The 21765-nt window shown below is 66.0% G+C and overlaps 5 protein-coding genes across 6 annotated transcripts; 3 read left to right on the forward strand and 2 right to left on the reverse strand.

Moving 5' to 3' along the window:
* Positions 1 to 235: 235 nt before the first annotated feature.
* GPAT2 (glycerol-3-phosphate acyltransferase 2, mitochondrial) lies at positions 236 to 6913 on the forward strand. Its single transcript, XM_059490734.1, has 21 exons — positions 236 to 407; positions 913 to 1029; positions 1105 to 1178; positions 1961 to 2071; positions 2181 to 2309; positions 3021 to 3120; positions 3231 to 3364; positions 3440 to 3539; positions 3613 to 3819; positions 4016 to 4126; positions 4328 to 4413; positions 4512 to 4606; positions 4721 to 4791; positions 4900 to 5149; positions 5467 to 5615; positions 5698 to 5775; positions 6056 to 6187; positions 6263 to 6383; positions 6466 to 6516; positions 6614 to 6669; positions 6751 to 6913. Exons 1-21 carry the CDS (start codon positions 393 to 395, stop codon positions 6865 to 6867), a joined length of 2304 nt encoding a protein of 767 aa, XP_059346717.1. The 5' UTR covers positions 236 to 392; the 3' UTR covers positions 6868 to 6913.
* LOC132085334 (fumarylacetoacetate hydrolase domain-containing protein 2-like) lies at positions 6901 to 9366 on the reverse strand. Of its 2 annotated transcripts, XM_059490736.1 has the most exons (8): positions 9352 to 9366; positions 8514 to 8695; positions 7866 to 8082; positions 7725 to 7784; positions 7458 to 7620; positions 7257 to 7365; positions 7102 to 7189; positions 6901 to 7025 (listed from the first exon to the last, which is right to left on the reverse strand). In XM_059490736.1, the coding sequence occupies exons 2-8, from the start codon at positions 8690 to 8692 to the stop codon at positions 6963 to 6965; spliced, it is 879 nt and encodes a 292-aa protein (XP_059346719.1). In that variant the 5' UTR covers positions 8693 to 8695; positions 9352 to 9366; the 3' UTR covers positions 6901 to 6962. The 2 variants fall into 2 exon arrangements, 1 of the variants encoding a protein (XP_059346719.1); XR_009420201.1 differs by lacking the exon at positions 9352 to 9366 and having other exon boundaries at positions 7257 to 7337; positions 8514 to 8704.
* Positions 9367 to 9849: 483 nt separating this feature from the next.
* On the reverse strand, positions 9850 to 12442 carry LOC132085400 (calsenilin-like). The gene is made up of 8 exons (XM_059490860.1): positions 12340 to 12442; positions 11180 to 11304; positions 11033 to 11102; positions 10867 to 10937; positions 10499 to 10606; positions 10326 to 10421; positions 10190 to 10252; positions 9850 to 10078 (listed from the first exon to the last, which is right to left on the reverse strand). The coding sequence occupies exons 1-8, from the start codon at positions 12440 to 12442 to the stop codon at positions 10031 to 10033; spliced, it is 684 nt and encodes a 227-aa protein (XP_059346843.1). The 3' UTR covers positions 9850 to 10030.
* Positions 12443 to 13555: 1113 nt separating this feature from the next.
* On the forward strand, positions 13556 to 15088 carry LOC132085335 (cytochrome c oxidase subunit 5B, mitochondrial). The gene is made up of 4 exons (XM_059490737.1): positions 13556 to 13741; positions 13844 to 13917; positions 14414 to 14513; positions 14815 to 15088. Exons 1-4 carry the CDS (start codon positions 13648 to 13650, stop codon positions 14925 to 14927), a joined length of 381 nt encoding a protein of 126 aa, XP_059346720.1. The 5' UTR covers positions 13556 to 13647; the 3' UTR covers positions 14928 to 15088.
* Positions 15089 to 16388: 1300 nt separating this feature from the next.
* Positions 16389 to 21354, forward strand: PURB (purine rich element binding protein B). The gene has a single exon (XM_059490735.1). The coding sequence runs from the start codon at positions 16389 to 16391 to the stop codon at positions 17391 to 17393; it is 1005 nt and encodes a 334-aa protein (XP_059346718.1). The 3' UTR covers positions 17394 to 21354.
* Positions 21355 to 21765: the final 411 nt, after the last annotated feature.

Consider the following 21765-nt stretch of genomic DNA (forward strand, 5'->3'; position numbering starts at 1 on the left):
CCGGTTCCGGCCGGGCCGTCCGGGGGCGGAGCGGGGCCGAGCCGGAGCGCGGGGCCTGCGGTGAGCGGGGCCGGGGCCGTGACCCAAAGGCCGCGGGGGCGGTGGGGCCGAGACCCCCGGGCTGGGCCGAGACCCCCGGGCTGGGCCGAGACCCCCGGGCTGGGCAGAGCGGGGCCGGGCCGGGGGACCCCGAGGGACTGCGGGGCTGTGCGGGGGAGCTGCCCCCACACCTGGGCCTGGCGGGCCGTGAGCGTGGGCAGGGGCAAATCCTGAAATCCTGCTGGGGATGTGGGGTGAGTAACGCCTCAAACACCCCCAATTCCATAGGAATTTGTTTGTGTCTGCAGGGTTTTTCCCAGGACCCTCGATCAGAGCCAGGACCTCGAGCAGCCATGACACCCCCCAGGGTATGGACGCCACACTCTGTGCCACCATTCTGCCCCTCAGGAATCCCCTCCATCATAGCAGGGTCTCCTCATTTTCCCCTTCTTTTTTAGGAAATAGGATTTGTTAGCCCCAATCCTCAGAAAGGGAAGGGGGATCCCAACTGGGGGCCGAAGAATTGGAACCCCAGAGTTCCAGGGCACCCCCTGACCCTGGAGTTGGGCATGGAAAGGGCTGAGCCCCCTCAGGCCCACATTTCCCAGCTGATCCCACTGGATCTGTGTCTGTGAGGGAGGGAAAACCCAGTGCCAGGGTGCTGATCCCCCAGAACCAGGTTAATTCCCCTGCATTCCAGGCTGATCCAGGTCCACACAGTCACCAAAAAGTGCCACCAGCTTGTCCCAGCTAAAATTCCCTTATTATTTCCATTACTCATCAAACCCCCCTCATCACAAGCGCGTTTTGGGGTGTATCCCCCCACATTTGGCGTTCCCAGGTGCCCATTCCCATTTTCCTTCCCCTGCTCAGACCCAGCCGTGGCTCGTCCCCTCGTGCCCCAAGCTGGACATGTGCATCCCCTTCCTGGGCAAGTACCACCGGCCGGTTTCGGGGCGCTCCTGCCAGACCTGCACGCCCAGGAGCTGGGTAGGAGAGCCAGTCTGGGGTCCCGGGGCGCCGGGGGTCTGCTCCTGCGCGGGCTGATCCCGTTTTCCCTGCCAGGATGGATTCTACCCCGAGGAGCTGGCCCCTCTGGGGTTCCGCGACGCCAGCCGCCTGACGGAGGCGGACACGCGGTGAGCGGCCGGGGGCTCTGCGTCCTGCACAAACACTTTTCCCCCCATGTTTCACCAAAACCGAGCTCGTTAATTGGTTTTGGGAGGCTGGAAGTGATGGCTCCGAGGGTTTGGGCTGTGCTGCCGTTGTCGGATTGGGGATTTGGGGATCATGCTGTTATTTGGAGTCTTGGTGGGAAGGTCGGGGAGGTGGAGTGTTGTTCTTCTCTCTGGCTCGCAAGGAAAAGGGAAAACAGGCACTTCCCCCTAGAAGGAAAAATACCAGGAAAGGCAAAATTGTGGTTATTCCCCCTTTGCCTCTGGGCAAGAGCCATTTCCAGATATTTTCATTTTTGAGGTGCCAAATCGCTTTAGCTCCACTCCCCTTTAGGGAGTAATCCCTGGATTATCCATTTTTTGCTTTTCTCCTTCCCAAGCCGGGTCGTTTTCCTCTATTCAGTTCCAAATGTTCCCAGCTTTGGAGTGCTTGGAGGAATCCATTGGGATCACAGGGAATGCAGTTCCCCTGTCCCACTCCAGCCCTTCCTGCATACTCTGGGATGTCCCCAAGCTCCCTCCCACCCTTCCCTCAGCACAGATTTGGGGATAGATTGGGAAATTTCTGCAATTTGGGAATCTTAGGTTTGAATCCCAGTTTTCCTTCCTGCTGGGCACCCTGAAGCACCAATTCCCCGGTGCCTCAACATTTCCAGCTGTGAAATGGGGACAAATGTCCTGAATCCGGCAGAGAGGCAGGCTGGGATGGCTCTGATCCCCAGCATGTCACCGTGTGTCCCCTGCAGGTTCCGGGGCTGGCTGGTCAGGAGGATCTGTGGCTTCCTGGCCGCCTGCGAGTGGGAAATTCCAGCAGAGAGCCCCGGGGAGCTCCTGCAGCGGATCTGCAGCAGCAGGAGGTGGGTGGGGGCACCCCCCAGTCCTGGGGGTCCTTTTGGAGCCCAGCGGGGCTCCCTGCACCCCAACACGTGGTGCTGGGGGCTCGCCCTGCTGTCCTGCTGTCCCCAGGGTGCGGGATGCTGCCTCCAGCCCGGAGCCTGGCCCCCGAGGGGATGAGGGATCCCAGCAGTGCTGCAAGGAGGAGATCTGCCAGATCCTGGGGGAAATCCAGGCCCCACTGTCCCCCCTGCTGCTGAGGTCAGGGGCCTGAGGGGAAATTCTCTGGGGGAAGGAGGCAGATCCCTCAGGGGGGATGCACATGGATCCGTTGGGTGGTTTCCTGGGGTTGGTTTTGGGGTGTTCTGGGATTTTGAGGGGATGCACGTGGATCCATTGGGTGGGTTCCTGGAATTTTGGGGTGTTCTGCATTTTGAGGGGATGCACATGGATCCGTTGAGTGGTTTCCTGGGATCCTTCTGGGGGATGTGCTGGCATATTTCAGGAGATATTTTGGGATCCTTTGTCTGGCTGCCCTCGGGGTCCTCTCTGGCTCCTGGAGCCATTCCCCCAGTTCCTTCTGAGGAGCTGGAGTGGGAAAATCCAAACCCCTCAGGAGGGAGGGAAGCAGAGAAAACTTTCCTTTTCCGTTTCCCATCCCATCACTGACTGCTGGGAATCCGGGCCTTCATTGCTTGTCTGACCAGTGGGAATAAAGAGTACTTTTGAGCCATTAAAGGGCAGGGAAAGTATTCCCCCTGGAATGAGAGCGTTTGGGGATCCCAAAGTGGGGCAGGAAGATGGAGGGAATGCAGGATTCCCAGTGGCAGCTCTGGTTGCCAGTGGAAAGGAGGATGTCTCATCACACACAGCCTTTCACGTGTGATAAAAGTGGGAGTTTTGAGCAGGGATTTCGGGGGTTTGGGGCTGCCCTGTCCCTGGCAGGGTCCCTCATTGCCGTTTTTCCCGCAGGCTGTGCCACTGGCTGCTCCCCAAGCTCCTGACCCGAGTGTTCCTGAGCGTGCAGGTGCACCGGGCGCAGCTGGAGATGGTGCTGCGAGCTGCCAGGACGGTAGGGAGCCCGGGCTGGGCCCTCACCCCGGGCTGCCCCTGGAACGCCGGGCATTCACCCCGGGATGCCCCTGGAACGCCGGGCATTCACCCCGCGATGCCTCCCTGCAGCCCGAGGTGCCGCTGGTGTTCCTGTGCAGCCACCAGTCCCCGCTGGACGGGCCCCTGCTGTCCTTCCTGCTGCTGTCCCAGGGCGTGGGGCTGCCCAGGGTGGCCGTGAGCACCAGGACCAGCCCTCGCCTGAGGTGAGGCAGCACCAGGGGCGCTCCCAGAGCACCCCGGGCCACGCAGGGGCGCCCACGGTGTCCTTGCCTCGCCAGGTCCCTGCTCCAGCGCCTGGGAGGGATTTTCCTGCCCTCGGGCTTGGCCCCGACGTGGAGCGAGCGGGATGAGGGGCTCCCCGGGGCCGTGCTGGACGCGGTAGGTGCCGTAAAGCCCCCCGGAGCGCTCGGGGAGGTGCCGGCAGCCCCCGGCAGCCCCGGTGTCTCCCCAGTACGTGCAGGAGGTGCTGCGGAGCCGCCAGCCCCTGGTGCTGTTCCTGGAGGAGCCGTCGGGGTTCGTGCGGCTGGCGGAGCCCGCGCGGCGCTGGCTGCTGCGCCTGCTGCGGGCGCTGCGCGACGGCGCCGTGCCCGACGCGCTGCTGGTGCCCGTGGGCATCGCCTACGACCTGTCTCCGGGCGGGCTGCAGCAGCGTGCAGCGGTGAGAGCAGGGCTCGGGGGTCAGCATTGCTCCCCACATCCCTGGCACCGCCCCGGGGATCGGCGTTCCCCAAACCCCCTGGGAAACGCTGCTCCCTCAGTCCTGGGGAGAGGCGTGGCCCGGATCTCTGGGGGCATCCCTGGGGCTGGCATCCCCCCGAATGTGCCACTGACCCCTCGGTGCCCTGTCCTGGCAGCCCCCGGAGCCCCTGGGGCTGGGCTCGTGTCTGCGGGCAGCGTTCCAGGCCCTGTGCTGCCGGCACCATGGCTTTGCCCGCGTGGACTTCTCTCAGCCCTTCTCCCTGCGGGTACGGCATCCCCTGCACCCATCCCCTGCATCCATCCCCCTGGGGGACCCTTCCTGGGGTGTTGGTGGGCTTTGGGCTGCATGGGGGGGTCTGGAATCCATCCTGGGGGTGTCTGTGCTGCTCCCAGCCCTGGGGATGCAGGGTGAGCTCCTGCTGCTGAGGGCTGGGAGCACCCACAGGCTCCTCCGTGCTTATCCCCAGGAGTTTGTGGACAACAACCTGGTGGGGCCCATGCTCAGAGGGAGTCCCCCGGAGCAGCTGCTGCTTCCCACCATCCTGGGCAGGGGGTGAGGAGCTGAGCCCTTGGGGGGCAGCGTTCCCCTTTGCCCTGGATCTCTGCCCCCGGCTCTCTCCTCACCCTCTCATCCCGACTCATCCTGCCCAGCCCGCTGGATGTGGGGAGCGTGGGGAATACGGGCCCCACTTCGGGGACAGAAGAGGAGATTTTGGTGACAGCACTGGGGCTGCATGTGCTGAGCGGTGAGGAGGGGGCTGGGTGGTCCCTGCGTCCCTTGGGATGGCATTCCCTGCTCGGGAATGGGGGGCAGGTTAATAAATCCCCCCTGGATAACGAGGGCCTCTCTCCCACTGCAGATTCCAGAGCCTGCTCTGCTGTCACAGCCGTGGGAGTCACCGCAGCGCTGCTGCTGCACCGCTACCAGGAGGTGGGAGAAGGGTTCCATGGAACCTCCCTGTCCCCAGAGCAGCGTTCCCAGTGGGAATCACCCTGAAAGCACCGTCCCCAGTGGGGATCCCCTCTCCCGTGTCCCCAGGTGGTGCTGCTGCCCCAGCTCATGTGGGATTTCTCCAAGCTGCTGGAGCAGCTGCTGCTGCGGGGCCGGGCCGTGAGCTGCTCGGGGCGGCTGCGGGTGCTGCTGCTGCACAGCCTGCGCCTGCTGCCGCCCCTGCAGCCCCTGCAGCCCCCCCTGTGCCTGCTGCAGCCCCCCCGGGCCTGGGCCCGGGCACGGCTGGGACAGCTGGCAGGGGGCGTCCGGCACCAGCTGGCCGGGGAGGCCGTGGGCGGTGAGTGGGGACACCGGGAGTGGGCACAGGGGACACCAGTGACACCGGGAATGGGTGGTGGCTGCAGTCTGAGGAGCACCAGGGGTGTTGTTTATGTCGTGGGGGTCAGTGACATTGGGATTTGGGACAGAAGGGATCGGTGATGCCAGGGAGATTGGTGACATTGGGGATTCAGTGCCACCGGGGTAAGGGGCACTGGGGAAATGGGGCATGCAGGGCATTATTGACACTGGGGATGGGGGCATTGGGGATGCCAGGGCTCAGGGGCACTGGGGTGTTCGGTGACTCTGGGACTGGTGCCAGCCCTGTGCCCTCAGCCTGTGCCATCCGTGCCCTGGTGCTGGAGATGCTGCCCGTCCTGGGGCCGCCCTCCAGCCTCACCAAGATCGTGCTGAGCCGGGACGAGCTGCTCCACAAGATCCTGGAGCTGCTGCAGCTGCTGCCCCCCACCCTGCTGGGGCTCCAGGTGGGGACACGGGGCTGGGCTGTGACCCCCAGCCCTGCTGGGGACACGGGGCTGGCCTGTCACCCCTGTGCTGTGTCCCCAGCCCTGCCGGCCTCCTGACTGCCACAGCCTGGACGTCCTGGACAAGCTCATCCTCGGGGGGCTGCTGGAGGAGGAGGTGGTAGGTGACCCCCGGGGTCTGTCATGGGGCACAGGGGCAGGGTCGCTGCCAGGGGAGGTGACACTGCTGTCCCTCCATGGGGCATAGGGGGGTGGCACTGCTGTCCCCCCGTGGGGCACAGGGGCAGGGTGGCTGCCCGGGGTTGGCACTGCTGTCCCCCCATGGGGCACAGGGGCACGGGGGGTGGCACTGCTGTCCCCCCATGGGGCACAGGGGGGTGGCACTGCTGTCCCCCCATGGGGCACAGGGGCACAGGGGGGTGGCACTGCTGTCCCCGCAGGCCGAGGAGGAGCGCTGGGGCTGCGATGTGGCCCCGCGGCGCCTCGGGCAGGGACAGTCCCTGGGCTTCTTCACGGATGACAGCGACAGTGACGGCGAGCTCGAGCTCGGCGTGCCCAAGCAGTGCTACAAGGTACTGGGGGTGTCCCGCTGTTGGGGGGCTGGGGGAGGGCGGCGTCCCCCGAACGTGGCCCTGTCACCCCCACAGCTCCGCGGGCCCCAGGGCTTCCCCGGCTTCCTCCTCTTCCTCTGCCGCCTGCTGAGCCCCGTGCTGCAGACCTACGGCCGCGCCGTGCAGTTCCTGCAGAGACCCCCCTGGCCCCAGCCCGGTAGGACCCCCCGGCCTGGGGAACCCCCCGGGATCCCTGGGGACACTGAGGCACGGGATCTGACCCCCCCTCCCCACTGCAGAGCAGGACTACGTGGAGGCGCTGCTGGAATTCCTGGCCGAGGATGAGGATGGTGAGTCGGGGGGGCTCTGGCTTTAGTGCCCCCCAAACCAGGCTGAGGGGCATTGAGAGGTGGCATTGGGGGTTCCCTGGCATCTCTCTCCCCACAGGGTATCCCGACAGGAGCCTGGCCCTGAGCTCCCTGCAGAGTTTCAAGGACATGGGGGTAAGCACAGCTCCCCCAGCCCCCCAGCATTGCTGCTCCCTCCCTCCCTCCCTCCCCTCCTGACCTCCCTGTGCCCCCCAGGTGCTGGAGGAGCTGCAGACCCCCACGGGACCTGCCCTGCAGCTCTCCCAGCCTTTCCAGTCTGCTTCCAGCCGGGAGAAGCTGGCAGCCTTCATCCAGCAGTTCACGCAGCTGTAGCCCCCAGACCCCCCAGACCCATAAACGCAGAGAGCAGAGGCTCGTGGATTTATTGACCCACGGGGGGGAGGTGGGACCTGGGCTCCTCTCCGCCGTCACACCACCCTGTTGCAGATGGTGCCCAGCTCCTCAATCTCACACTGCACCTCGTCACCGGGCTGCAAGGGGGGGACACGGTGGCACCTGTCCCCACTGGGGTCCCCGTGTCCCCCCCGAGCCCCCATTTCCCCTCACCTTCAGGAAAACGGGCGGTTTGCGAAAGACCCCCACTCCCGCGGGGGTCCCTGTCAGCAGGACGTCCCCAGGGACCAGTGTCACAAACCTGGGGGCACAGGGTGGGTCAGCTGTGCCCTCCTGGGCTCTGGGGGTCCCCAGGCCCCCGTTCCTACCGGGACACCCAGGCCACGAGCGCGGGCACCCCGAAGATGAGGTGCTGGGTGCTGCTGTCCTGCATGCGCTGCCCGTTGACGCTGCAGCGGATCCAGAGGTTGTGCACATCTGCAGGGGACACGGGGCACACGGGGACGGTGCCACCGTGCCCCCACCGTGGGGGCAAACACGGGGAGCACGGTCCCGCGCCCCTGCCGCACCTGGCACCGCCTCCTTGGTGACAATGGCGGGCCCCAGGGGACAGAAGGTGTCGAAGGTTTTGCCCAGCAGCCACTGCCGCCCGTTGCGCCGCATCTGCCAGTCCCGGGCGCTCACGTCGTTGGCCACGGTGTAACCCAGCACGTGCTCCAGGGCCGCCGACTCCTGGGGACGGCGGGGACACTCAGGGGGGACACTGCCAGGGAGGGGACACTGCCAGGGAGGGGACACTGCCAGGGGGCCCCAAAGTGGGGAGGGCTCGGGGGTACCTCGATGTGCCGCCCCCTCTTCCCGATGACCGCAGCCAGCTCCACCTCCCAGTCCAGCTCCTGCGGGGACAGAGGGGCTGGGAGTGCCATCCCGGGGGGCTGTCCCCGTTGGGGGGCACCGGGGGGACACCGGGTACCCACGCTGGTGTCCTGGGGGTGCACGATGTCATCGAAGGGCCCGGCGATGGCGCTGGGGAACTTGCTGAAGATGAGGGGCTCCCGGGGCACCTTGGCCGCCTGCTCGCGGCAGTGGTCGTGGTAGTTGAGCCCCACGCAGATCACCTTCTGGGGGTCCCCCAGGGGCGCCAGCAGCCGCGCAGCCCCCCGGGACACGCGGTGCTGCCCCGACTGCAGCGCCCTGCGGGGACACGGGGGGCGTTGGGGCACCCCCGATTGGGGGACACGCTTTGGGGGGCTCCAGGAGGGCCTGCTGTGGTTTAGGGACTCTGCTTTTGGCCCCCACGTTGGGGTCAGGCTCTCTTGGGGGTCACACATCATGGGGAGGGGATCACTCGTGGTTTGGAGTGCCTCCCACCCTTTGGGGGGCCAGCTGTTGGGGTGACCCACTTTGGGGTCATCCAAAGCAGCAGGCAGATTTGGGTGGCCACTCCTGGGGGGATCCATGAGGATTCACCCCCGTTTTGGGGCTCCCTCTCCTTTTGGGGGCTCCTCCACCGCTGGGAGTCACCCACCTTTGGGGATCGCCCACCTTGGGGGTCCCCCACCTTCCTTGGGGTCACTTTTGGGGGTCCCCCGCCTTCTCTGGGGGTGCCCGTTGGCCTCACGCACCTCTGGGCGAGCTCCAGCCCGCGGGGCCCGATCTCCAGGAACTCCCGCATGGACCGGGGCAGGTCGGGCTCGGCCGCGCTCAGATCCACCAGGTCCCCCCCGGGCGCCTCCTCCAGCCCGAGCCGGGGCCCCCCGCCCGCGGCGCCCCGGAACCGCACCAGGCGCAGCGCCCCGCGCATCGCCTGCGGCACCGGCCCGGTGAATCCCGGCCCCGGGATGGAGCCCCGGAACCCCCGCAGTCCCGGGGACGCGCTCCCGGTCCCGGCGCGTTCCCCCAGCCCCGATTCCCTCCATCCCAGGGATGCCCCTGGTTCTGCCCAAACCCGGACCCCGGGGATTCCCCCCGTTTCTCACCCACTCAGTCCGATCCCAAGGGATTCTCCACCGAGCCCACAACGCCCCCAGCCCAGCCCCGAGTCCCACAGAGCCCCGATCCCGCGGATCCGCCCCCCCCATTCCCGGGCATTCCCCCGTTTCCAGATGCCCTCGTTCCCAGGGATCCCCCCAGTCCCAGACCCCCGCGTTCCCGGGCATTCCCCCGTTCCCAGGGATCCCCCCAGTCCCAGACCCCCGCGTTCCCGGGCATTCCCCCGTTTCCATGGATCCCCCCAGTCCCAGACCCCCGCGTTCCCGGGCATTCCCCCGTTCCCAGGGATCCCCCCAGTCCCAGACCCCCGCGTTCCCGGGCATTCCCCCGTTCCCAGGGATCCCCCCAGTCCCAGACCCCCGCGTTCCCGGGCATTCCCCCGTTCCCAGGGATCCCCCCAGTCCCAGACCCCCGCGTTCCCGGGCATTCCCCCGTTCCCAGGGATCCCCCCCCCAATCCCGGGGGTCTCACACGCCGCTCCTCCCCCGCTCCGCCAGGGGGCGCTGCGGGCCCCGCCCCGTCACGTGGCACGTCAAGGTCGCGGCGCCGAGGCCCCGCCTCCTTCAGGCCGCCCAATGGGAGCGCGCGGGAGGCGGGGCCAGATTTTCAATGAGAGCCAATGAGAAGAGAGAGCTGAGGGGCGGAGCCGCGGAACCGGGAACGGGACCGGGACCGGGAATGGGACGGGGAGTGGGAATGGGAGGCGGGACCGGCCACGGGCAGGGCCCGAGAGCAGGACAGGGACCCCCGGGACCCCGCGCGTCCCTCCCGTCGCCCTTGACTCCATTTCACCGCTGAGTCGTCACCGTTTGGTTTATTTATAAAATCCCCCTCCCCACGCTGCCGCGGAGCAGGGGCTGTGCTTTGGGTCGGTGTCTGGGGGCTCCATCTCACGGCTGCCCTGTGGACACCCCCACAGCCGGGCTCCCATCTCGAGGGTCCCCAAGTCCCTGGGGTGGGGTCTGTGCAGCCCCTGCACCGCCAAGGGGGGGGTCCGTGTCTAGGGGGGCTCAGCCCCCCGAAATGGGTCAGTCTGGGGTGGCAGCGCCGTCCTTGTCCTTGTCCTGTCCCGTCTCTGGGAGCCACATGCTGGACTTCTCCTGCCTCTGGTTCGTCTGAAACAGCAGAAAAGCTCCGGGGGGAGCAGGGTCTAGAGCACGCTGTGGAAGATCTGCATGGAGCTCATGATGTCCTTGTCCTGGCGAGGAGAGAGCAGAGACCCCGTGTGCCCCTTCTCTTGTCTCCCTTTTGCCATCTCCCTCCTGTCCCGGATGAGGAGGATGAGGATGGTGCCCCCGGAGCCCCTCACCTCCTGGCAGGCGGCCAGGAACTCCTCGAAGGTCACCACGCCGTCCCCGTTCCTGTCCATCTTCTGCAAGGGAGCGGCCGGGGCTCAGCGGGGCGGCCCCGGGGACACCTTGGGGACACCTTGGGGACATTCTCACCTGGAAGAAGAGCTCCACGTGCTGTGCGGGCGCGCTGTGCCCCGCGGCGGGCTGGCCCATCATGGCATAGATGGACTTCATGATCTCCAGCATGTCCTGGGGGGGACACAGGGCGCTGGCAGCCCCCGCCCGCCTGTCCCCACCCCGCCACCCCCGCTGTCCCCCAGTGTCACCTCCTTGCTGATGCAGCCGTCCTTGTTCACGTCGTAGAGGTCGAACGTCCACCTGAGCTTCTGCTGCTCCGTGCCCCGCAGCAGCACCGAGAGCCCCACGGCGAAATCCTGCCCGCACGGGGGGGCGGCGGGAGGGACCCTGACCCGCCCTGACCGGCCCTGACCGACCCTGACCGACCCTGGCCCACCCTGACCCGCCCTGAGCCCGGCCCGCCGCCGCCCCATCGATCCCGGCCGCCCCGGGGATTGCAGCCCTATTGATCCCGTTATTTTTACCCGGCCACAGCCGGGAGGAGGAGGAGGAGGAGGAAGGAGGAGGATGTGATGAATCACGGCGCTGGCACCGCCGTTCCCCCCGGAATTCCCACCTGGAAGCACAGAGCCCCGTTGCGGTCCGCGTCGAAGGCGTCGAACAAGAAGTGCGCGTAGGAGCTGGCGTCTGCGGGGACCGGACCGTGACCCCCGGTACCGCTCCCGGTACCGCTGCCGGTACCGCTGCCGGTACCGCCCCGGCCCCCCGGGACCCCGACTCACCGCCGCGCGGGAAGAAGCGCGAGTAGATGAGCGTGAAGGTCTCCTCATCCACCAGCCCGCTGGGACACTCCTGCCGGGGCAGCGGCGCCGGTGACCCCGGGGCCCCGCGGCTTTGGGGGCGCTCGGGGCTCGGGACCCCCGACTCACGTTCTTGAAGCCTCGGTAGAGGGACTGCAGCTCGGTCTTGGTGAACTTGGTGCGGGCCAGGAGCTGCTCCAGCCCCTCGGGCGGGTGCCGGGCCGTCGGCAGCTCCACGTCGGGATCGCCGCTGTCTGCGGGGAGACCCGGGGCGGAGACCCCCTTAGGGACCCCCCAAACCTGGGCAGAGACCCCCTTAGAGACCGCAAACCCTCCCCGGGAAAAGACCCCCTTAGGGACCCCCCCTGCACCCCAAACCCGGGGCAAAAACCCCCTTAGGGACGCCCTTAGAGACCCCAAAACCACCCCGGGCAAAGACCCCCTTAGGGACCCCCTTAGGGACCCCCTTAGGGACCCCCTTTCCCCCCCAGACTCTCCCCCACGGCCCCGGAGCTCCCCGGGGCCCCGCGAGTGTCGGTCCCGGGGCTTTCCCCGCACTCCGGGGGCTCCGAACGTTCCCGAGCCGCCTCTTGGCCGCCGGGCCCGGCGCGAGGTAATTAATAAATGATGCTTCATTAATAATTCCCGCTCGGGAAGCCCCTGCGGGGCCCTTCAGCAATTTTGGGATGGGCTTGGGAGCCCCGAACGTTCCCAGGGCTGTCAGAGGGGGGTGAGGGGTCTCGGGGGACCTGGGGGGAATAATGGGGGTCCCTGTGTCCAATCTCAGGGGTTTTTGGGGGTCCCTGTGTCCAATCTCGGGGGGGTTTGGGGTCCCTGTGTCCAATCTCAGGGGGTTTTGGGGGTCACTGGGGGTCGTGACCCCCATCTCGGGGGGCTTGTTGGGGTCAGTGCAGCTCGGAGCCCTCCCGGCCCTCCTTGGGAAGGTTTGGGGGTCACCGGGGGTCCCCATTGCCCGTTCCTGGGGGTTAAAGGGGCGAGGGAGAGCTCTGGGGTGGGGGTCCCCATTCCCCGGGTATTTGGGGTCGGGGTCCCCATTCCCGGGTGTTTTGGGGTTGCTCTGGGGGTCCCCCCAGGCCAGGGCACTTCAGGGGGTTTGGGGGCTCTGCCCGCTCCCCCGCAGCCCCAAATCATCATCCTTCCCCCCAGACCCTCCCGAGGGGACCCCAGACCCAAACCCGGCTCTGCTCCGGGAGGTCACGGGGCAGTGGGGCCGAGCCGCCATTAATTCATTAATTAGCGCTAATTGGGGCTCGGGGAGCGGGGGGTACCTTCGGCAGAGATGGGCTCCAGGATGCCGAACTGCTTGAGCACGGCGATGAAGAGGAGGATGACCACGGCCACGGCGCACAGCTCCATGCCCTGGATGCCCATGGCACGGGGGGCACGGGGGGCTCCGGGGGTCCCCAACCCTGCGGGGCTCCTGCGGCAGCGCGGGGCGGGTGCTGCCCGTGCCCGTCCTGCCCTCCTCCCCTCCTCCTCTTCCTCCTCCTCCTCCTCCTCCTCCCCTGGCACCCTGCCCCCCCGCCCCGCGGTTTTGGCGCTTTCCCACACAAGTTTGGGGTTTTTGTGGGGCGGGGGTCCAGGGCCGCTCCCCCCGCTCCCCGCAGCCCCCCCGGGGGTCGGGGGCACCGCCGGGAGGGTCCCGCGGGAGCGGCCTCGAAACCGGGGGGGGAAAGGTCCAGAGTGCCCCCCCGGGCCGGGGGATCGATGGCATCGATGGGCATGAGTAAGCAGCGAGGGCAGGGAAACTGAGGCACGGAGGGCGGGCGGCGGGGCTGTCCCCTCCCCGCGGCGGGTGTCTCGCAGCCCCGGGGACATCGGGCCTGTCCCCTCGGGGTGTCCCTGTGTCCCCGGGGGTGTCCCTGTCCCCCCACAGCGTCCCTGTCCCCTCGGGGTGTCCCTGTCCCCACAGTGTCCCTGTCCCCACAGTGTCCCTGTGTCCCCGGGGGTGACCCTGTCCCCACAGTGTCCCTGTGTCCCCAGAGTGTCCCTGTGTCCCCGGGGGTGTCCCCGTCCCCACAGTGTCCCTGTCCCCTCGGGGTGTCCCCGTCCCCACAGTGTCCCTGTCCCGTCGGGGTGTCCCCGTCCCCACAGTGTCCCTGTCCCCACAGTGTCCCTGTCCCCACAGTGTCCCTGTCCCCTCGGGGTGGCCCTGTGTCCCCACAGTGTCCCTGTCCCCACAGTGTCCCTGTCCCCTCGGGGTGGCCCTGTGTCCCCAGAGTGTCCCTGTCCCCACAGTGTCCCTGTCCCCACAGTGTCCCTGTCCCCTCGGGGTGTCCCTGTCCCATCCCAAATCTCAGCCCCGCCTCTCGGGACCCCCGGACCCGCTCTGGGGGCGGGGCCACACGCAGGGGCGGGGCCGCATCAGGGCGTGGCACATAGGGGCGGGGCCACATCAGGGGCGGAGTCATCCACATGGGCGTGGTGCACGGGCGGGGTCTCCCGCAAGGGGCGGGGCTCTGTGTTTGTGGGCGTGGCTCCGGTGCTGCCGCTCCGCTACATCTGGCGTTCCCGCCGTCCCGCCCAACGTCACTTCCGCTTCCGCCCGTGCCGGAAGTGCCGCCAGTCTCGCCGCCATGGCCTCAAGGTTACTGCGGGTGAGCGCGGCCCTGCGGCTCCTGCCCGCGGCCTCGGCCCGCGCCGCGCCCGCCCGCCAGCTCGGCGTGCCCGGTGAGCGGGGCGGGGGAGCGGGGGGTACGGCGGGGGGCACGGCGCGGGGAGCGGGGCGGGATGGGGTGTGTGTGTGCGGCCCGGTATGACGGAGCCCCGCAGGGAACCTGGCCAGCGATGAGGAGCAGGCGACCGGCCTGGAGCGGAAGGTGATGGAGGCCACGAACAAGGGGCTGGTGAGTGCCGGGGAGCGCGGTGGGGCTGGGGCCGGGGTCAGCCCGAGGGCGGGGGTGGCCCGAGGGATGCCGGGGGGCTCCGGGGCGGTTTCGGGGTTCGGCTGCCCTCGGAGGGGCAGAGATTGGCGGATGGGTGTCAGGAGCAGCCTCACGGTGTTCTGCGGGGGTTCGGGGGTGGCGGGGGTCGGGTTATTTCAGGGTTCCCGTGCCCTTGGCGGGGGTGGGGTCAGAGGGATCGGGGGTGAGGAGATCTGGGGGTCCCTGGGGTTTGGAGGGTGGGGGGCTCATCTGCGGGGGGTACTCCAGTGTTGGTGCCCTTGGAGGGCTGCAGGGTCTGGGGCTGGGGAGTTCTGGGGGCTCACAGGTGGGGGTCTCTCAGGCACAGGGGCTCTCGGGGTGGAGCTGGGGATGCCAGGTTTGGGGTTCGCGGGGCCAGGCTGCCCTCGGGGGGTTCTGGGGTGGTTCTGGGGGTCTCAGAGCCCGGGGTGCCCTCCAGGACCCGTACAGCATGTTCCGGCCCAAGCGCTACGCGGGCACCAAGCAGGATCCCAACCTCGTGCCCTCCGTGTCCAGCAAGCGCATCGTGGGCTGCGTCTGTGAGTGCTCCGGGCCCTGTCCGTGTGTCCGTCCGTCCCCGTGTCCGTCCGTCCTGTGCTCGTGTCCGTGTGTCCGTCTGTCCCCGCGACACGTGTTTGTCCTTTCACTGTCCATGTGTTCGTCCATCCCTGTATCTGTCTGTCCCTTTCCTGTCTGTGTGTCCATCCTCCCACCCATGCCTGTCCACGGTGTCTGTGTGTCCACTCCTGTCCCTTGTCCATTTGTCCGTCCCCTTCTGTCCTTGTGCTCCGTCCCACGCTGTCCCTGTCCGTGTGTCCCACGCTGTCCCTGTCCCCCCAGGTGACGAGGACAACAGCTACGTGGTTTGGTTCTGGCTGCACAAGGGCGAGCCCCAGCGCTGCCCCTCCTGCGGCGCCCACTACAAACTGATCCCCCACGAGCTGCCCCACTGAGGGGCCCCCAAATGCCCCACACTGCTGCCCCACTGAGGGCTGGGGGGCCCCCAAATCCCCCCAAACTGAGCTGTCCCGCCGAGGGGCTGGGGCCCCCCTCCCTCCCCTCCTGGGGCTCTGTTGGACCCCCCAAGTCCCCCCATAAAGAGTTTGCGTGGAGAGCCTGGCTGTGTCTGTGCTGGGGGCGTCACCGTGGGTAGGGAGGGGACAGGGGGGTCTGAGGGGGACCTTGGGGCAGAATTTGGGGTGAGGGGACCCCATATTATTGTCCCTCATCCCTGGGGCTGGGGCTGGGACCCTGAGTGGGTCCTGTGGTGGCTTTGTCCCCTTTGGGATCCCTGAGCACTGAGGGGGTCCCAGAGCCCCTGGTCAGATCACCGCCCCCTCCCACACACACAGGGGACCCCCCAGGGCCGTTTGTCCCCTCGGGCGTGCGCTGGCCTGTCCCATGGGTGTCACCCAGCAGGGTCCCAGGGTGCCTGTCTGGCCGGGCGCCGGTCGCTGCATCTCCTGGGGAAGGACCACAGGACCTCAGGAGGTGCCTGGAGGTTCCCAGGTGGCCTCAGGAGGTTCCCAGGTGATCTCCAGAGACCCTGTGTGGTCCCAGGGTGTCCCTTAGGGGTGACTACGGCTGGGACTCGAGGACTCCCCTTGGGCAGTTCCTCCCAGCCTGGGGTCAGGGTGAGTTCTGGGGAGTTCCAGAATGTTCTGGGGGGTTCTGGGAGGTTCTGGGAGGTTCTGGTGGGTTCTGCCCTCCAGGCCCGGCTCGGGGCAGACTTTGGAGTTTGCCGTCCAAAGTGTGGCCACAGAGCCGCTGATCAGCCATGATGTCATCAATGATGTCACGCTGACTGGCCATGACATCATGCATCCCCGGCTGGAGGGGGCGGAGCTGTCTTCCTCGCTGGCCAATGGGAGCTGAGCTAACAGTGAGAGACAGCTGAGGGTGGGGCTTTGGACACCACGGGCCAATGGGGGCAGCAGGAAGCCGTGATTGACGGCAGGGGAGGGTGGAAATCTGCGCTCAATGAAAGGAGGAGCTGGGGGCGGGGCTTCACGGACCAATAAGAGGCGCCACTGCCCATGACTGACAGCCGATGGGGCGGGGCCCTGGGCTGCGTTGACCAATAGGAGCGGGCGGTGGCCGTGATTGACAGCCGGGCAGCAGAACGCTGCGCTCAATGGAGGGGAGGGGGCGACGGGGCGGGACCCGGGCCCCGCGACCGCTGGGAGGCGTGGCCGCGGTGACTGACAGCTGGGGGCGGGACTCGGAGCGATGGAATGAATGGGTGGGGAGGGGGCTTCGGGGCGGGGCCTAGGGAGGGGGCGGAGCTTCGCCGGGGGCGCGCGGGGACGCGGCGGGCGGGGCCCCTGGCGCACGTGACGGCGGCGGTGCGGCGGTGACGTCAGCGGTGTCGCAGCGGGGCCGGAAGCGGGCGGCGCGCGGGGCGGGCGGACAAGATGGCGGACGGGGACAGCGGCAGCGAGCGCGGCGGCGGCGGCGGGTTCGGGACCGCCCGCGGCGGGGCGGGGGGGGCCGGCCCGGCCGCGGGGCCCGGCGGCGGCGGCGCGGCCGGCCCCGAGCAGGAGACGCAGGAGCTGGCGTCCAAGCGGCTGGACATCCAGAACAAGCGCTTCTACCTGGACGTGAAGCAGAACGCCAAGGGCCGCTTCCTCAAGATCGCCGAGGTGGGCGCGGGCGGCTCCAAGAGCCGCCTCACGCTCTCCATGGCCGTGGCCGCCGAGTTCCGCGACTACCTGGGCGACTTCATCGAGCACTACGCGCAGCTGGGCCCGTCCAGCCCCGAGCAGCTGGCCCAGGCCGCGGGGCCGCCGGGCGAGGACGGCGCCGGGCCCCGCCGCGCCCTCAAGAGCGAGTTCCTGGTGCGGGAGAACCGCAAGTACTACCTGGACCTGAAGGAGAACCAGCGCGGGCGCTTCCTGCGCATCCGCCAGACCGTGAACCGCGGCCCCGGCGGCCCGGGGGGGTTCGCGGGAGGCCCCCCCGGGCTGCAGAGCGGCCAGACCATCGCGCTGCCCGCCCAGGGCCTCATCGAGTTCCGCGACGCCCTGGCCAAGCTCATCGACGACTACGGCGGCGAGGAGGACGAGCTGGGCGGCCCCGGCGGCGGCGGCCCGGGCGGCGGGGGGCTCTACGGGGAGCTGCCCGAGGGCACGTCCATCACCGTGGACTCCAAGCGCTTCTTCTTCGATGTGGGCTGCAACAAGTACGGGGTGTTCCTGCGGGTCAGCGAGGTGAAGCCGTCCTACCGCAACGCCATCACCGTCCCCTACAAGGCCTGGGCCAAGTTCGGCGGCGCCTTCTGCCGCTACGCCGAGGAGATGCGCGACATCCAGGAGCGCCAGCGGGACAAGCTCTACGACCGGCGCGCCGGCCCGCCGGGACCCGGCAGCGGCAGCGGCGCCGGTGACGACTCCGACGGCGACGACGTGGACGACGACTGAGCCGATCCCCCCCAGCCCTCGACCCCGACGCCGGCCCCCCACCATCCCCCCCGAGCCCCGGGGCGAGCGGGTCCCCGATCCCCCCTCCCAGCGACGGGGCAGAGGGGTCCCGGCGCCCCCCTTCCCCCTCCCAGTGACGGGGTGAAGGGGTCCCCAAACCCCCCGGGTCCCAGCTCCCAGCGACGGGACGAAGGGGTCCCCGAGCCCCCCCCAGCAGCGGTGGGGCGCGGGGGTCCCCGAGCCCCCGAGCCCCCCCTCCTGCCGCCACCGGAGAGAGAGAAACCGGCCCGACCGTGCCGCGGCCCCCCCGGCCCCTCCCCGGCTCCCACCAGGGGCCCCCCGGACCCCAGGACTCGCTGCTTTGGGGGGGGCAGGGGCTCACCCGCAGCCCCCTCCCCTCCCGGTGCCCCCCCATCTAAACCAGCACGCGAGGGCCCCGGAGCTGAGCGGCGGCGGCGCCGGGGGCGGGGGGGGCAGCGGAGGCACCTTGGACCAACGGCCGTTCCCTCGGCTTGTGATTTTCCCTTCATTTTCCTTTTTTTTTTTTTTTTTTTTTCCCTTTCCTCCTCTTTCCACCTTCTTTTTTTTTTTTTTTTTTTTTTTTTTTTGGGTGGGGGGAGGTTCTTTTTGGTTTTTTTGGTTTTTCGGGGTTTTTTTTTCGGGATGCAAACTCCAGCGCCCGAACTGGAACCCGCCCCGAGCTGGCGGCTCCCTGGCCATTAGGGAAGATTTCCTCGGTTTTGCCGATTTCTGACCGTTTTTCCCCCCCTCCCCGTTTCCCGCCGGGAAGGGGGAGGCGCCGGCACAAAGCACAAGGAAAAACTCGACGGGGCGAACCATCTTCCCCTTCTCTCCAAATAAGGCGCCTCCGGCCCCGTTTCACCAGGACCCGCCGGAATCCGCCCCTTGGCTTCACCCAAATTGGATTTTCCGGCCCCAAATCCGTGGCCACGCCCGGCCCCGGCACCTTGGGGGTGGATTTTGGAGGTTTATTGTTATTTTTTGCCTCCTTTTGTCTTTTTTTGCCCCCCTGGGCCCGGCCCTGGCGCCGCCTGGTCCCTCCAGCCACCTCCTATTAAACACATTTTTCCACTCTCAAATAGTCTTTTTTTTTTTAATTCTTTTTCACTCCCTCGGCTCAGTCCTGCCCTGTACAGAATTCCGGTTTTTCACCCCGTTTTCCCATAACTCTGAACTCCATCGCTCTCATTCCAAAGTTTTGCCTCTTCTTCTCCAACGGTTTCACCACTTGTAGGACTTTTCTTTTTTTTTTTTCTCCTTTTAATCCATTTTTGGGAGCCCAATCAGCCGCCTCCTTAATTTATTACCACGGATCTGGCATCTCCCTCTCTCCGTATTTATTGGGAAGTGAGGAACGGCCGCAGAGCCCTGGGGGAGCCGCCACGCCGCTGTCCATCCGTCCGGCCGGCCGGCCCCCGGCCCCATCCCGCTGCTCCCGCCGATCCCGCCGCCGTCGCTCTTTTTAAAGGGATTTTTAAAGCGAATTTCTTCCGTTTATCCCGTTTTTAAGCCTTCTCCGTCGCAAAGGACCCGGATCCCTCACTCACTCACTCGGGAGCAATAGTCCTTCCTCGATGGCCGATGTGTCCTGTACTGTATTTTGTACCCTCAGGCAGCTCTTTCCAGTGAATTCCTGCTGTATCCACCCATCCTCCTGGTCCTGTGTTCTTTGCCACGGAGAAAAATCCATAAACCACGACGGCGACGACGGATTTGGGGGGAAGAACGCTCCCAGCTCCGCGGGACTCACCGGCGTCCAGCCGCGGGACCTCTCCTTTTATTTTTGAAGAGGATGAGATATATATATATATATATATATATATATAAAAATATATATATATTCCTTTGGGTTTCTTTCTTTTGGCTGAATTGCGGTGATTTAGCCTTATTTCTACTCTGGGAGAGTGGCGGAATTGCTGCCGGCCTGGCCCAGCTCTGGGGAGCTGGCTAGAAATACGTGGAAGAGGAAAAAAAAAGCAAGGCAAAACCACCTAAATCCAGTAATAAACCCAAAAAAGCAGCTCCCGGCGTTGGCCCAGGGAGCCTTTCCTGGCCAGAGAAGCGCTGGATCCATGGACACAACCTCCCACAGCTCCATTTGGGTGGGAAGAGCAGAGCACGTCGGGGGAAGACGGCGGAGAAAAACAGCCAAAATGAGATAAAATAGGGGAAAAAGGGGATTTGAGGTGCCAGCTGGAGCGAGGGGAGCGGCCATGGGGGGGGGATCTTGGGGGGCAGTTTTGGGTTATTTTTTCTCTTGGAGCCCCCCAGGAGGCGTTGGGAGTTTCCCAGGAAAGCGGGACAACGCCGGCATCTCCCCTGACCCCCTTCCCATCTCGGTGTGTATAGACATGGCTGTGTGTACATAGCTCAGATTCGGTTGGGTTTTGGGTTGAATTCTGTAGAAAATGGGCAAATTGCTTTTTTCTCTTTTTTTAATTTTTATTTTTAAACCACAAATAGGGGGGAAAATATCCCGAATTCCTGGTACTTCCAGCTTTGCTGCCCCAGAGGGGCTGATGGAGAACGCGATGATGGCTGTACAGACAGAATATTGGAAGTCTTGTACAGCGCCCCAAAACCCACTGGAAAATACCCCAAATGGCTGGGTCTGGAGCGGGTGGTGCTTCCAGGGCAAGTTCAAACAGCTTCCGTTCTTTTTGCCCTAAAAAATACAAAAGAAAATTTGGATTCTCCTGCCGTGTTTCCAGGCGATTTGGGAGCAGTGGGGGCTGGTTTGGGGGGCCACGCCATGGCTCCTCCTGTTGGTGACAAAACCAACCCAGACCCTCACTGGCCTCTCATAAAAAAAGCAAAATGTGGAAAAAAAATCGCAAAAAAACTGGAAAAGATTTTAAAAGAGCAGCTGAGGGAGCACTGGGGGTAGGCAGGGTGGTGCACCAGGGAGCTCAGCAGGTATTCCCAGTGTGGGCTCCGTGGATGCTCCCAGCTGTTCCTGCAGGGCGAGGCCCTCGCCCTCCTCATCCTCGCGGAGCCGGTAGAGCCAGCGTTGCCGGGCTTGGGCGTTGGCGGGAGCAGCCAGATGCGGGCGGGACGGCCGGGGAGGAGCACGGCACGGCACGGCCTGCAGCCCCATCCCACCCAGGGCTCGGGCCTCAGAGCAGCGGTGAGAGCGGCTCCAGACACGGGGCAGCCCAGCCACGGGCTGGGACCGCATTGCTGGGGAGAGCGCTGCATCCTCCTCCGAGAGCCGCACGCTCCCAGAGCTGCATTCGCTGACAGCGGGGTCCTCCAAGAATGGCATCCTCCGAAAGCTGGATCCTCTGAGTGCCCGATCCTCCTTGGAGAGCTGGATCCTTCAAGAACTGGATCCTCCAAGAACTGGATCCTCCAAGAGCTGGATCTTCTGAGCACCAGATCCTTCTCTGAGTGCTAGATCCTCCTCCAGGCTCGATCCTCTGAGAGTTGGATCCTCCAAACACTAGACCCTCCTCTTCGAGCTGGGGTCTTCTCCAAGCAGCAGATCCTCCTCGGAGAGTTGGATCCCCTGAGAACTGGATCCCGTGAATGTTGGATCCTCCTCCGAGCAGCGGATCCTCCTTGGAGCAGCAGATCCCGGGAGCGCCGCCTCCCTCCCCGAGCGCTCGCCATGACGTCCCTTTGCCGAAAAGAGAAAAAAAAAGAAAGTTTTATTCCTGTTATTTTTTTAATGAAAGAAAAACAAAAACTAAAGCAAACCTGCACTTTAGGCGGCCGGGGGGGCCGGGGCCCCCGTGTCCCTTCCCTGCGGCCGGCGGGGCGGCTCCAGGGGCCGGAGGCAGGTCCTGGGTGTTACCACTAGCGCAGACGAGGCCGACGCGACGAACTCCTGCTCCGAGCACTCCTGACGTAGCAGATTTTTGCAAATGGAGTTTTACAGTCTATATTTAAAGAATTGTATGTTTGTAACAAATAAAGTATGCGGAAAAGTGAATGAAAACCAGCCCGGGCCCGACGTGCTCCTTGGGGGTGCCGTGGGGGGCCCTGCAGGGTGGAGCTGGTGGTGAGGGGTGGGGTGGTCACCCTGTGGCATTGCAGGGACACGCAGGATGCCCCCCACAGACGGAACCTGGGCTGTTCTGAGGGCATCGCCTCGCTCAGGGGAGCTGGGGACCGGCACGGTGGGGAGGGAGGAGGCTTGGTGTGGCATAGGCATGGTGTGTCACAGCTCATGGTGTGTGCACAGCATAACGTGTGTGTGGGTGTGTGTGAGGTGGGCGTGCCAGCACACGGCTCCGTGTGTAAGGTGTGTGTAAAGTGAGTATACGGCATTGTGCCATCACATGGCTGCCTGCTGTGGGAGGGTGTGTGTAAAGTGTGTGTAAGGCATTTGTGCCATCACATGGCTGCC

This window comes from Ammospiza nelsoni, chromosome 30 (assembly GCF_027579445.1).
Source record: "Ammospiza nelsoni isolate bAmmNel1 chromosome 30, bAmmNel1.pri, whole genome shotgun sequence".
NCBI lineage: Eukaryota > Metazoa > Chordata > Aves > Passeriformes > Passerellidae > Ammospiza > Ammospiza nelsoni.

What these genes read in the sequence shown, in the direction of transcription:
- GPAT2 (XM_059490734.1), top strand. An exon ending in CTGACGGAGGCGGACACGCG is followed by an intron (nt 1,179 to 1,960) that starts GTGAGCGGCCGG and finishes TGTCCCCTGCAG; the next exon opens with GTTCCGGGGCTGGCTGGTCA. An exon ending in CTCAGCCCTTCTCCCTGCGG is followed by an intron (nt 4,127 to 4,327) that starts GTACGGCATCCC and finishes GCTTATCCCCAG; the next exon opens with GAGTTTGTGGACAACAACCT.
- LOC132085334 (XM_059490736.1), bottom strand. Translation starts at nt 8,692, where the DNA reads ATGCGCGGGGCGCTGCGCCTGGTGCGGTTCCGGGGCGCCGCGGGCGGG. An exon ending in CACCAAGGAGGCGGTGCCAG is followed by an intron (nt 7,366 to 7,457) that starts GTGCGGCAGGGG and finishes TGTCCCCTGCAG; the next exon opens with ATGTGCACAACCTCTGGATC. An exon ending in AACCGCCCGTTTTCCTGAAG is followed by an intron (nt 7,026 to 7,101) that starts GTGAGGGGAAAT and finishes CCCCCCTTGCAG; the next exon opens with CCCGGTGACGAGGTGCAGTG.
- LOC132085400 (XM_059490860.1), bottom strand. Translation starts at nt 12,442, where the DNA reads ATGGGCATCCAGGGCATGGAGCTGTGCGCCGTGGCCGTGGTCATCCTC. An exon ending in ACGGGGCTCTGTGCTTCCAG is followed by an intron (nt 10,607 to 10,866) that starts GTGGGAATTCCG and finishes CCGTGCGGGCAG; the next exon opens with GATTTCGCCGTGGGGCTCTC. An exon ending in ACGGCTGCATCAGCAAGGAG is followed by an intron (nt 10,422 to 10,498) that starts GTGACACTGGGG and finishes TGTCCCCCCCAG; the next exon opens with GACATGCTGGAGATCATGAA.
- LOC132085335 (XM_059490737.1), top strand. Translation starts at nt 13,648, where the DNA reads ATGGCCTCAAGGTTACTGCGGGTGAGCGCGGCCCTGCGGCTCCTGCCC. An exon ending in CCGCCAGCTCGGCGTGCCCG is followed by an intron (nt 13,742 to 13,843) that starts GTGAGCGGGGCG and finishes GGAGCCCCGCAG; the next exon opens with GGAACCTGGCCAGCGATGAG. An exon ending in GCGCATCGTGGGCTGCGTCT is followed by an intron (nt 14,514 to 14,814) that starts GTGAGTGCTCCG and finishes CTGTCCCCCCAG; the next exon opens with GTGACGAGGACAACAGCTAC.
- PURB (XM_059490735.1), top strand. Translation starts at nt 16,389, where the DNA reads ATGGCGGACGGGGACAGCGGCAGCGAGCGCGGCGGCGGCGGCGGGTTC.